Source organism: Alosa alosa, chromosome 1 (genome assembly GCF_017589495.1).
Source record: "Alosa alosa isolate M-15738 ecotype Scorff River chromosome 1, AALO_Geno_1.1, whole genome shotgun sequence".
In the NCBI taxonomy this organism is placed as follows: Eukaryota; Metazoa; Chordata; class Actinopteri; order Clupeiformes; family Clupeidae; genus Alosa; species Alosa alosa.
In genome coordinates, this window is record NC_063189.1 from 6,415,591 (window position 1) to 6,429,257 (window position 13,667).

At 40.0% G+C, this 13,667-nt stretch overlaps 1 protein-coding gene across 1 annotated transcript; it reads left to right on the forward strand.

Moving 5' to 3' along the window:
- Positions 1–1,006: 1,006 nt before the first annotated feature.
- On the forward strand, positions 1,007–13,451 carry LOC125305029 (CD48 antigen-like). Its single transcript, XM_048259628.1, has 8 exons — positions 1,007–1,064; positions 6,291–6,602; positions 6,754–7,017; positions 7,624–7,734; positions 7,823–7,854; positions 7,997–8,095; positions 13,060–13,144; positions 13,276–13,451. Exons 1-7 carry the CDS (start codon positions 1,016–1,018, stop codon positions 13,123–13,125), a joined length of 933 nt encoding a protein of 310 aa, XP_048115585.1. The 5' UTR covers positions 1,007–1,015; the 3' UTR covers positions 13,126–13,144; positions 13,276–13,451.
- Positions 13,452–13,667: the final 216 nt, after the last annotated feature.

The window sequence follows — 13,667 nt, forward strand, 5'->3', positions numbered from 1 at the left end:
TTTGGAACCGGTTGAGCTCAATTCTCAGTTCTGGATTTCCACCCCTACCAGTGTGCATGTCTTGTTGTGTTATGCTGTAAAATGAAATGGCTCTGGTGAAGGGAAGCGTCCTACTTGCCTTGTCTTGTCTTGAGGTCAAGAAGGATCTTTGATACAAGGCTCAGGAAGTGAAAACATGAGAGGAATAGAGAGTGAACATGTTTTTCAGGTCGTAAGAGGTTCTTTGTAGGTTCTGATTTGGTTCTGAGGGCATGCAGGCTTCATAAAGCCCTCCAGCTCACCCTCACAGTCTGGCACCTTGATGGATCTGTTGGCAAAAGAAAATAAAAATTTTCTGTGTGTGACTTGCGTTGTGTTTGACTGTGTGGTTCAGCCTGCGCGTCTCTCAGGGCATCATGAGGCTTCTGAAATGCTAGAGTCTGTGGTCAGTGCGTCACAGGTGGCTAGAGTCTGTGGTCAGTGCGTCACAGGTGGCTAGAGTCTGTGGTCAGTGCGTTTGTCAGGGCATTGTGAGGCTTCTGTGCTCAGGCTGGCCAGAACATCTTGAAGGGGGTTGCATCACTGCACTCATCACTGCAGTCTCTGACTCCCCAGTAGCTCTACTCGATTCCAATGACTAATATCATTCTATATACAGTTCAGATGCTCAGAACTTATGTATTCTTTTGTCTGTTTCCATATATATGTATGTATGCATGCATGTATGTATGTATGTATGTATGTATGTATGTATGTATGTATGTATGTATGTATGTATGTATGTAATGTATCTATATGCAAAATAACACTACACTTTTTCTGAATGGAGAAAAATAAAACTGATCAGTTCAATAGTGATTTCAGACATTTGCATTACTTGTTATGTGTTTTCTTCTCTCTAAAGACAAGACAACAAGAAGATGATGAAGTCATCTGGTGATCATGTGTTGTTCCTCTTTTGCGGTGAAACAGTAAGTTAGAAATGTGTCTGTCTTACTTACATCGAGTAAGTCGATTGTCACTCGGAGAGATCAAGATGTGTCTCTCTGTTGTGCTACTCATCCTGGTCAACCTCCTCCAGACAGGTAGGAGTTATTTTGATCTGCTAGAGCAGGGGTGGGCAACCATTTTGGCTCAAGGGCCACATTGGGATTTAAAAATTGACAGATGGACTGGGCCACTAGTAGATCAGGCAAAAAATAAAAATAAACTAACATACTGTAGGCCTCTTATATGTGAAATCTATTTCTTAAAAAGTGGCAGTCCATCAAAGTTTGGTGTCATTTTAGTTTTGGCAATTCGTAGGACAGAACTCAAGTGTTCATTGTTGAGTTAGCGTCTGTGGCATGCTTTGTCGATACATAAATTATAAAAATAGCGAAATAAATACTGGTCATTCTGTGTCAAATCGGACAAAATCCAGGAAAATGGTTCCTGCACCGTCAGGGATGGATTACTGCACGGGCCCAGGCGCCCAAGGGGTCCTTGAAGCCCAAGCCTTTGCATGGAATCATTGCTTCAATATCAACAAATCAGGATGTAGGCTATGAATCTGATTGAATTTAGTATTGGCAATCCACAAAATGCACCAGAATACAGGAAATCACATCAAACAATTAAAAAAAATTCTGGGGGAGGACCCCCAAATCCCCCCCTCCCACATATGCGACAATTAGTAGGGGGCCCTTAATACATCTTGGCCCAGGGCCCCGAAAGCTCATAATCCGTCCATGTGCACCGTCACAGATTCTGCTTAACTTTGTCTACCTAATATGTAGGTCCCAAAACTAAGGCCTGTAAAATATTTTTGTTAAATTCCAATGTTTTCACATTTTTTCACCCTTGGTTTGTAGCATTTTTACACTCAAGAAATCTCTTGGAGGGAATGTTTGGGCATTAATATCTCCTTAGCCTGCCCAAACTTTGTAGGATGAAGACAGACATGTCGGATTAAAAAATGGCACTGCTTGCCCATTAGTTTTATATAAGGCCCTAGATATGGAATATAGTGCAAAACTGGTGATGTTTGAGGGTCTTATGAACTAATTAAAATTGTATCCACATCAATCATTATATTGTCTGCAAATACAACACATTATTAATGTTTATTTGATCTACTTATATATCTATATAACACTATATGCCTACACTGAGCTACTTTCACTGACATTTGCAAGTGCCTACAAGCTACCCTACATGCAATTTTAATCTTATGAAAATGACAAAAAAACACAACCTTTCCTAGTTCAATCCTTGTCATGTCTTATATGTGGAGAGCTCAGATATTGGCACAACGTTAATGAAATATAGTATGTAAAGAAAAAACTGTTAACTTAACAGTGAAGAAAAAACGAAAAGAAGAAAAAACTTGTTAACTTAACTAGTGAACATGCTGAGCATTACTAGTTAACTAGTAAAATATGAAACATATGAACTAGTTAACTAGAGAGAATTTGGGCCTTACTAGTTAACTAGTGAGCATTTTGGCTGTCACTAGTTAACTAGTTCACACAGAAATGGCTCACTAGTTAACTAGTGGACAGAAATGGCTTACATGTACATGACAATTATGCCTGATATCAAGATATCTGAATAAATGCTCAATCGGCTTGCCATAGTCACATGACAGTTCAGCTTGCGTTGCTCCAGTCCAACGTCGTTCGATTAGCATGAAAACATATCCCAGAGAACGGACGAACTCGGTACACATGTGTTATTAACCCCTAGGTTCATTTTGCGCCAGAATTGTCCTTTAAGACTACAGATCCTGTTCCACTGCTTCCTCTGTCCACAACTGTTTAAAAATAAAAGTCCTCACCACAATAATTCACAATTTAACCATTTAAACTATCCACCTATTTAACTGTTCAGCCATTCCAACTATATTAAACCACCACCTACCTAGCAACCAACATAGCAACCACCTCAAGTACCCTAACAACAGCCTAGCAACCACTTCCACAGTTACAACCTAGCAACCAATATAGCAACCAATGAGTTTAACCTAGCAACCAGCATAGCAACCACCACAAATAACCTAGCAACAGCCTAGCAACCACCTCAAGTATCTTAGCAACAGCCTAGCAACCATGTCAAATACCCTAGCAACAGCCTAGCAACCACTTTCACAACCTAGCAACCAATAAGTTTAACCTAGCAACCAGCATAGCAACCACCACAACTAACCTAGCAACAGCCTAGCAACCACCTCAAGTACCCTAGCAACAGCCTAGCAACCAAGCTAAGTAACATTGTTAGCATAACTGCTAGAAAACATCAGCTGAGTTAGCTAAGTAAAATGGTTAGCATAGTTAACATTGATAACATTGTTAGCATAACTGCTAGAAAACATTAACCAAGTTAGCTAAGTAACATGGTTACCATAGTTAACATTGTTAGCATAACTGTTAGAAAAAAATAGCTAAGTAAGCAAACAAATACTGTTAGTACAGTTAACTTCTTTACATTGTTAACAGAGTTAGCCAATTAGCACATCATCTGTTTTAACAATATATTTCACACCATATGTTTTGCATTTTAATGCACTAGTAATTCCCTGAAATTACATTTTCTAGTTAATTTCTGTTCTCTTCCTAACATGGGAACATAAAGTGCTATTTGGTAATCTAATAGAGCATGCAGACCTTTGAGGTTCCAAGTAGCCTATGTGATGCTTATGAGGTGGACGGGGTACCTAAAGTACATCCTTTTAGCCAATGGACTGAGAGTAAAGACATCATGTGACTGATGATGCTCATGAACGCAATAGCAGGCATGAGACTAATGAGGTAATGAGACTCAGAACTCAAAAAATCCTCCATAGAAATGTATGAGGTCAGTCTGTAATGCAAATATGGCAGCTGTCTACACATATCCCCCTTCCTGTAATGTAAGAAACCAACCACATTTTTATACTTTTTACATTTTTCAGCAGACATTGTTGTCCAAAGCAGGGGCGCCGCTAGGGTTGTATTCCATAGTACGCACCATGGCCCAGGGCGCTAATTACCCCCAAAAAAAAAAAAGAATGGTGGCTACCCTACACATAGAGGTGTTTCAAGCTCTCATTTCACCCCCGGGAATTTTTTTGATTCTGGCTGCTAAACACACCATTTTTTTAATATATATATATATATATATAGTATATTTTTGGGGCTTTTTGCCTTTATTCTGACAGGACAGTGAAGATTGACAGGAAATGAGTGGGAGAGAGAGACGGGGTGGGATCGGGACATGACCGCAGGCTGGACTCGAACCTGGGTCCCCGTGGGCACTTGGACCCATACATGGTACGGGCGCTGTAGCCTGTTGCACCACAGCGCCCCCTAAACACACCATTTTAACGCAATTTGGGTGGGGCAGAAACACCTAATTCCTTTACAGAGCAAGCAGCTCTGGCCATATCGGCTCTGGCTCACATGACGTGAACATTGCTTTAAATGCACCATCACTTCACTACCCAACACGCGAACAAGGGAAAGAAAAGAAAAAAAGAAACCAATGAGCTCATGTCGCAGTTTGCGATAGACATTTTCAGAGTGCACAGCCTTTAAAGCTGCATACACACAGCGCGCAACTCACCTGCCACCCCAAAAGTTAGTTAGTAGGTTCTTTATTATCCCAAGGGGATCATCTTTTCACACATCAGAGGTTTCAAGCAGCATAACAGCTAAAACATGAGGAGACATCTTCTTTTACATATAACAGATAATACCAATAACCCTCTCCCCATATCACCCACTCACCACAGAAAAACATGTAAACCGAAACAGCATGACAATCAGCAGACATACTTTTCCACATGACAAATAGAAAAAGTTGAAATTATTTTTTGCGTTGAAAATAATTATTTTGCTTATAATCGTTGAATTCATTAACGTTCCATGGTCTTTGTCGCTAGTCTCTTCCTGTCTGAATGCAGTTTAATGTCTACTCTGTAAAGTAGAGAGCATGATAAACAGGCTCCAATGAAAGCCATCTGGTGTTCTATGCATGACTTTTGTAGTTTTGTTAGGAGAAGGTAGCCTGGTTTGGGTACTTTGGGTACTCAACTTTGAAACACTGGTCTATCCTAACCAGTCATGTTAATAAGGGATTCCTAATATTGACCTTTGCTTGCATATTATTCAGAATACAATTTTTGGTAACACTTTACTTTAGGTTTACATATAGTGTTATAACACCGTCATAACCCTAATAATAACCATAACCCTATCCCTATCTTGTCATGACAAAAACCAAATGACACAGAAGCGAGTGACAAGCGCTATGTCATAAAAGTTTATGGCTTGTTTATAATGTTTATGACACGTTCATGACTGTGTCATGTCACTCTTATGTAGATACCTTCAAGGAAAGTGTAACCCATTTTTTTTATATATTTGCAAGTGTGTATGTATTTACAATGAGATAGCATGTCTCCCACAAGAATCAGTAATATAAGGGCAACATCCTGCAGCGAAGCCTTTGACCCTGAGTGAGTAAGAAGTGTAAGGGGTGATGCAACATTTCAAGAGATTTCGGCATCTAAAAAGTCAATGTCTGACAGAAAAACAACAAATAAAAAATAATAACAGTATCAGCCTGTACCTCCGGTGCTCAGGCCCTAATTACATAACATGCTGCATTACATCACACAGAAAAATGTCACTAAAATTACTCATATGAAATAGCTCCTTCTGGTGACAATAAGTGGTCAGAAGTTCTCAGTAATATAGAAATGTAATGTTCTATTTTATTTGTTTGACTTGTATTTTGACTTAATTTGCATGAACTGGAGCTATTGTACTCCAATGATAGATCAGATAAAATATACAGCAGATCCCTCATTTGCATACTTTTAGAAATACATATATTTTGGGTTGAGTTTGTGAACTTTTAACTCGATCCTGGTTAGGTTCAGTAAAAAAATCATACTGTATAACACACTCTGAGCACATTTCACAGTGTTTTGCTATGCTTTCCAGGTTGCATAACAGAATATTGTGTGGCTTAGGATATGTTCTATCATATGGTGTAACAGGCTTTGGGATATATGTTCTATTGTATGATGGAACAGGCTTTGGAATATATGTTCTACTGTATAGTGGGTGTGTCAGAGGTGTGGTCCTCTCAGCAACGATGTGCATACAAAATTCACCATATTAAAAAGGTAGCACAGTCTTTACCCACCTAAAGTCATTTAGAGATGAACGATAAGTAAGAAAAGAGCACAATATGAGAGATATGAAACACATCCATGTGTTCATGATTATGTTGCACACCACTGGTTTGTATTGTTGGGGCTGAACACAACCTCTGTCTCTTCACAGCTGGGTCTCCTGTGTCCTCTTTGTTCAGCCAAACTGGAGGATCTGTCACTCTGGAGTTCCAGCAACAACAGCAGCTGGAGAGGGAGAGTATGGATCTCATCCAGTGGTACTTTGGCCAACATAAAATAATGAAATATCTACCACACCAAGGCACTTTTACAGTATTCACCCATAAAGGCAGAGTGGAGTTTAATAATGAGACCTTCTCTGTGGAGCTGAAGAACCTGCAGAAGAATGACAGTGGACTCTACAGAGGAGAGATCCATGCTGGAAAGACAGACGTTAAAGTTGAGCATAAACTCTCTGTTCTGGGTGAGTGTCTCTGATGCTGCATTAAATAATACAAAAATTACAATTACATTTAGTTACTTTACTCTGATTCTGACAAATAGGCAGTCTCCAGCTCTATCAAAAGGTGCAATGTGTGTACGTGTGTGTGTGTGTGTGTGTATTTGTGTTTCAGATCCTGTAGAGGCCCCTGTCCTGTCTGTTGTCTCTAACTGGTTCAGCAGTGACTCCTGTAATGTGACAGTGATCTGTAGAGGTCATGACCTCTCTCTAAACACCACCTGTAACAATATCACCTGCTCTCCAGAGCAAAGAGCCTTCAATGACTCCACCCTCACCTTCTCTGTCAGAGATAGTAGAATTATCTGTGACCATAAGAACCGAGTCAGCTGGAGAAATGTTACCATGGAGATCAATCAGTTGTGTCCGTTGTATTTAGGTAAGAAAGGGATGAATTCACAATCAGACACTTGCAGTGCAATACAAATTCGCACCATTGTTACAGTATTACATTTGGGTTGATTGAATAAGGGATAACGTATGGAACGCCAGTCATTATTGGGAAAATAAGTCCCGACAGGGCGAACCGGACGCGGAGGGGTCTTGTTCCGCCCTGAAGGGACTTTATTTTAAACAAATAGTTTGCAACAACACACGCTGAACTTGAATCAACACAGCTGATCAACTGTCTGCTTTCACTTTTGAATGAAGTTCCAGTCCTTCCGTAGTGATATGAAATACCTGAATTAGAAGCACAAACTCCATTGCCATTGACAGCGGTCATTATTTTTTTCCAAGGTCCTTTCCTCGGAAATAATGACTGCTAGAACTTTGGGAAATCCCATTCAAGTCAATGGAGCGTTCTACTTGCCTTGTAAAGAGCCGTGTAATAATGATATTAATTGTAAAGTGAACCTGGCTATCTCTGTCACTAGCCACATGAGACAGTAAATATCTATAAAGTAGAGTCAAAAGAATTTGAACTAAGGAAAGCGTATGTGTGTCATCGGTGTATGACAATGCTGTTATTTCTTTATCCTCACAGAGTCCACTATTGTTGGAAACCCAGTATGGATAGTGTGGTTCTCTTGTGGCTTCGGTGCTTGTTGTGCTGGTTTGTTCTGGTGTATCAGGAAAAGGAAACAAATGGGAGCAGGTAAAGAGACTCCTATTACCTCAACATCACATGACGTAACAGCACCACGGCTGGAAAAACAACTGATTATGGTTCTCATTCTGTGCAGGTGGAGCTCACACAGACTTTGCAAAAATCACGGTAATCCAACTGCTTCCCCAAAATATATCTCTAGAATTTGACAACACTAATCCACAGTGACTCTCTGCACTGTCTGATTTCAGCTCCATTGTTTTGACTCTCTTTTGGTCAGTAACAGTGTATTTCTGTATTTCTTTTGCAGGTGACTTCTGCTCAACAGTCCCCTGATCCAGAAGCATCTATATACAGCACTGTGCAGGATGTAAAGTCATCTGTAACTGAGGAGAGTCCTTATGATGAGGTGAACATTAGGCACTAACTGAGTCTCCCCTCCTGCCCCTGTTAGAGTGAAAACTACACCATCCTCAATACATTTCATCTGTACTGAAAAAAAAGACGTTCAATGACATTTTGTGCATCTACAGTATATGTGACCCTGCAAGGCGAAACCAGACGCTTTGGTAAAATTTACAAAATTAAGTTATTGTGCTCACATGAACAGCCATTAACTAAGCTTTCCAACGATATATATATATCGAGGGTATTGTAAAACGTATCGCTAAGATAACCGCATCCAAAGTTGTCATGGTTCTCCTGTCACGATACGCCAGAAGAGGAGAAAATCACCTTTTTAAGTAAATTGTCACATGCGATAGTGTGAGGACACAGCTATTATTAGCCTTACGGTAGTGTGACTCTGAAGCGGATGACTGACTATGTCCAGTTTCATCAACCGAGTGAGTGTCTTTTTCTGCCCCCTAGTTAATACCTGGGACGGTCATAAGGTGTCACTACTGTATAGAATATAATTAATGTATTTCGGGGGAAGTAAGGGGAGAGGAAGTTCTGTGTACACAGCTTGTGTATAGGCCTACTATTAAAATGTGCTACGTCAATGGAAAACTTCTCCTGGTCCGTAAAATGACGCCAGGATATTTCTAAAAGTTTGTGCTTTTGACCGTTCGTGTCCTGAAAGGCAAGTATTTCACATTTATATTCGGTTACATCTGCCAAGAACGATAGCGAGCTGACACATTGAGTAACGAGTAATGAGTAAATTTTAGCTCTACCGTTAAACCTTATAGCGGCGTGGACAAAGGGAATGTGCTAATGTGTTGAATCTTCACCTAAATAAAGTCATGGTTTAACAGTCAAAACGTATGTCTATCCGTGAAATGTGTTCACAATATGAATATGTAGACTGTATACTGTCGAATTATGCGAAAACGTGAAATTTGACATTTTAACCCGTACGTTTGTTTATCGTGGATTTTCTCAAAATAGCACTGGTTTCGCCTTGCAGGGTCACATATAGATCTATAATGTTCTTGATTGGGTTGAGGATATGAAGTTTCATATCTCTCAATAACAACTCACAAGCTTCTCTGTGCATCTGCAGATCTCCTTACAAACCCTAGATGATAACAGAACCCTAAATCCACCCAGAGATCCAAGTTGCAATGGAGAAGAATTTTCGGTTACACTTTACTTGACTGTCTCGACATAAGAGTGACATGACACTGCCATGAATGTGTCATAAACAAGTCATAAAGGTTTATGACATAACACTTCTGTTATTAAGTGTCATTCGGTTTTTGTCATAACAAGTTAGGATTAGGATTAGGTTTAGGGTCAGAGTTAGGGTTAGAGTTCATGTGTCATGACAGTGTCATGTCACTCTTATGTCGATACTGTCAAGTAAAGTGTTACCGAATTTTCTCAGGTGAACATCTCTTCTACTTTCATTGGAAAACAAAAGCGTTTGACATTGATGGAGAAATTGCTAAAATAGAGTGTGTACTTGCACCTGGGTACAAATGGCACTGGCCACACAGTGACACTGTTTACACACATTACATTAAAAAGAACACAAGTGTGAAAGCACATGTCTACCAATCACTACAAGACAGCATAAAATGTATGGTTTCTGAATACAGCATCATTTGAAATTAGTGTGCGAGTCAAAAATATGACAATATACCAGTGGCGGACCGTCAGCCACTATTTTCAAACGAATGAAAAATAATAGTGTCTTTAATAACATTGTACTTTAGCATTTATTATTTGCTTCTGCTTCTCCTTCCACGATTGTTCTTGACAACTGATATCCTACCGCTGTCCATATGTGATTTGATTGGCAGATTGTGTGAACAAATAGTGAGGGGTGCGATACATTTTTTATCCAATCGCAGACTTCTCTTGTTAAGTCCCGCATCAGGCCTTCACAAGGAATCACTGCGTTTTCGGTACCTAAGCAACCATTAGAAATCATATGTTTGGATTCGGCTTGATTGATGACTACATCTGACTGATTAGCCAATCAAATCGACCTGTTATGGCGAGGTAGGCAGGTCTGACTGCAGCTGGGCCTGCAATGTTCGAAAAGAATACCTGGAACCGTTCATCACGAATTTTGACGCCATCTGTTTTACGTGATGAACTTCGTGAGCAACTTCTGTCAGTCAGACAGACAAGACATTCACTGGAAAAGTACATGTCACACTGACATGACTATGGTTATAGTTATGAACAGTAAATTGACTGTTTTTGTTTAAAAAATATATATTGATAAGCCTTCATTAAGCAAAATAATATAGGCTAATGTACGTTATGGTGTCAGCTGGACTACATGTTAGCAAGATGCACATAACGTCAGCTAGCTCTGCACGTAGCTGGTAACCTATGCAGTTTTGTTTCATGTTTATTTGATAACATAGACTTGTACAGTAGTACAGTAGTACTATAGATGCTTGTGATCTGGCCCTTTTCTATATAAAAAAAAACTTTTTGTGCCTCTTGCAGACTGCAGTGTCTGCTTGTTTACTCTACTGTATGCTAGCTTGAAGTTGTGTTTGAGTTGGTGGCTTTGTTGAAGATGTCTGGATCGGCATCTATGTGAAAACTATCATTTGTCTTTGGTTCCCTGCCCTGCTAGTTTAGTCTGACTTTTTATCTCTCTGAGTTTTGTGGAAATTATTGGTGAAATCAGACCATCAGACCAGGCTATCAGACATTCTAAAATAGCCAACAAGCACTACATCTGCTATAAGGCAATACATCTGGTGACTTTTATGTTTAATAGCATGGTGGTGTGCTGACATTTTTTTGTATAATTTTCTGTTGAGGCATTTTCTCATAGTGTAGGCCTACCGCGAAATAGCCTACATTTGGCAAACACTGTAGGATAGCCTACTGTAGTACCACATGAGTAATCAGAGCAGCGCGGCACCTAGAACAGTTGCACTGTAACGTTAAAGCTACAGCTAAATAGGAGAGCCACAGTCTGAAGCAAGTTGGCTGGTGTCAGATTAAACTACTAAATGGTTTGGACACATCATTATAGACCGGTGGCAGTGCTATATGTGCGTGTGAGTCATGAACAACCGATAGCATAAATATTTCAAAGTAGTCTGCACAAACCCATACTTGAGTACACTTGGTGTTCACTTTCAATATGACATGGACTAAATTGTACGTCTTTACTGGACAGCAGTAGGCAGCAGTTTATAATGTACTTGTGAATATGGGTGGTAAATAAATAGCCTAGCAGCCTACTTTGCCGCTGAGGATGATCTGTTAACCAATAAGCAATCGGAGCATTAATTGCTTGTGTAACGAAGATTCTAGTGCTACACAGACTCGCGTAAGAGAGAGAAAACTTTTCCCCCCACCATGGAATGCTGGGAAATTGCACACATTTTAACGCTGAAATGTAAAAAAAAAAAAAATCTCCCGTAACGCCCCCCTATTATTATTTTTGTCAAAAAATAGTCATCAGTGAAGGCCTAAGGCCTAACTATGCATAGTCTGCATAGTCTGTCTGCCTCTTCACCCCCTCCATGTTTGGATACTGTCTGTCCACTAGCCACTTTTACCACTGTCTTTGCCTCACTGTTTGCGTGCTATATTAGCACATTAGCATAACCCCTCCCTCCATGCCACAGCCGAACTGTGGCCACACTTATACCTTTTCTTAAAATAGTTAAATATATAGATATATAGACTTTACTTTACTTTATTTCTGCATTGTTGCACTGTTGGACTTTCACCATTGCACTATCACCATGACACTCATTCACACAGAGCACCTTACCTTACCTTACTATGCACAGACAATCACAGGCTCAGTCCCTGCCTCAGTCATTGCAAGCGCCTCTGATTGATTAATCACCACTATGTGGATACTGTTTTTAGAATTGATTTAGATTAAGTGTTAGTTAGTATAATTTGTATTTTAGTATATTTAGCTAGTCCTTTTGTTTAGTTGTGTTTTTATATTATATACTTTAATTACTCTTTCTGCTGTTAAAGAATGTGTTTGTGTTGTCTGTATGCTGCTGAGACCTTGAATTTCCCCTGGGGATCAATAAAGTATCTATCTATCTATCTATCTATCTAACCACTGAACGCACGGTCCGCCACTGCAATATACTGTATATTAAATCAAGGTATTTCCTTTATATTTTATATAATGCTTTGCTAATGCAGCTAATTTGTACAATGCTAGCACAGCTCTTTACTAGTTCCTTGTATAGTTAAAGGTACTGTATTAATTCAACGCTTCCAAGCGATTTCTAACTCTAACAATGTCACATTTGGTGAATATCGATCAGCACGATCCACTGTCCATTCTGTTAGCACACTGTAAATTAAATCTGATCTTCATACAAAACCCTGGCTCCTTGAACTGGAAACAACATGGAGCGGGTCTGTCCAAATGCAAAAGCAAAACAGTTCAAGCCAATCTGTGAAAGGGGGGACGGAAGTTTGGGAGAAGGGAAGGAGAGTTTGGGAGCGGAGAGATGAGCTCGCTCTCTTGTATTTTGTTTGGTGTTTGCTTCAAATATCAACAAACGTGACATCATCTAGAATCGCTTACAGCATCTTTGGGTCATTTGCCCTGTAGGACTACGACTAGCGTAATATAACATATGATATAAAAGTACTTATAAGTCTCTCCACCCAGCAGCGATCTTGGGCAGTTATTTTGGTTGAACAGCAGCAGGTTCCTACCTAAAGGAATGAATATGGAGACCCCTAACTCCACAGGATGGTCCAATAAACATTAAAAGTACATCACACAAGTACACACGTAACTCTTAATCCATAAACTTAAAACATAAACAATGTCACCATCTTCCCCATCTCGCAAATACTGTAAGCAAATACTTCATTCTTCATATTGATTCTTTGTGTGAATCTAGGACTAACACGGACCTAGTACTGTAGGTCACATGTCTTGTGTTACCCCTGTGTGTACTGCAGGTTACTACTCTTACCTCGGTGCAATCAGCCACCTCAGTGTACAGCATGCTGCAGCCTACCAGCTGAAGGGAACCCTGGTGCTAAGGTGAAAAAACACCTCCAGCAGTCGGCAGATGCAGTACAGTATATACTTTAAATCACATGGCATGTTGTGTTGTGTGGGTAAAGCTCCATCACACCCAGTGCTGATGTATTTCTGTGTGTCTCTGTGTTCAGACAGCTTCAGCTCCAGAGTAGGCTGGGTCTCCTACAGCCTCCATCCTCTGGGCCATACAGGATCCCCCTCAGCCAGACCCAGGCCTCTGTGCCAGTGTGAGGAGGACCTGAGACCACAGCTACAGAATGAGGCCACTGCTGCAGTTCACATGTACATCATACATCTCCTGAAATTGTGACTGTGATTAAATTAAGGCCTATAAGCAAAGCAAAAATAAATATTTTCTTGTGTTTCTTGGGTTATTCTCAAAGGATTGATTTCTGATCTGTTATTTTTACTCCTTATTTCTTTTATTATTTCTTTATTTGAGAGAAAGACAAGTTAGCAACATTGTCCCATTGGCGCAGCGGAAGTTTGGTCTGTGAATGATACACACTGTAAGTGCCAAGAA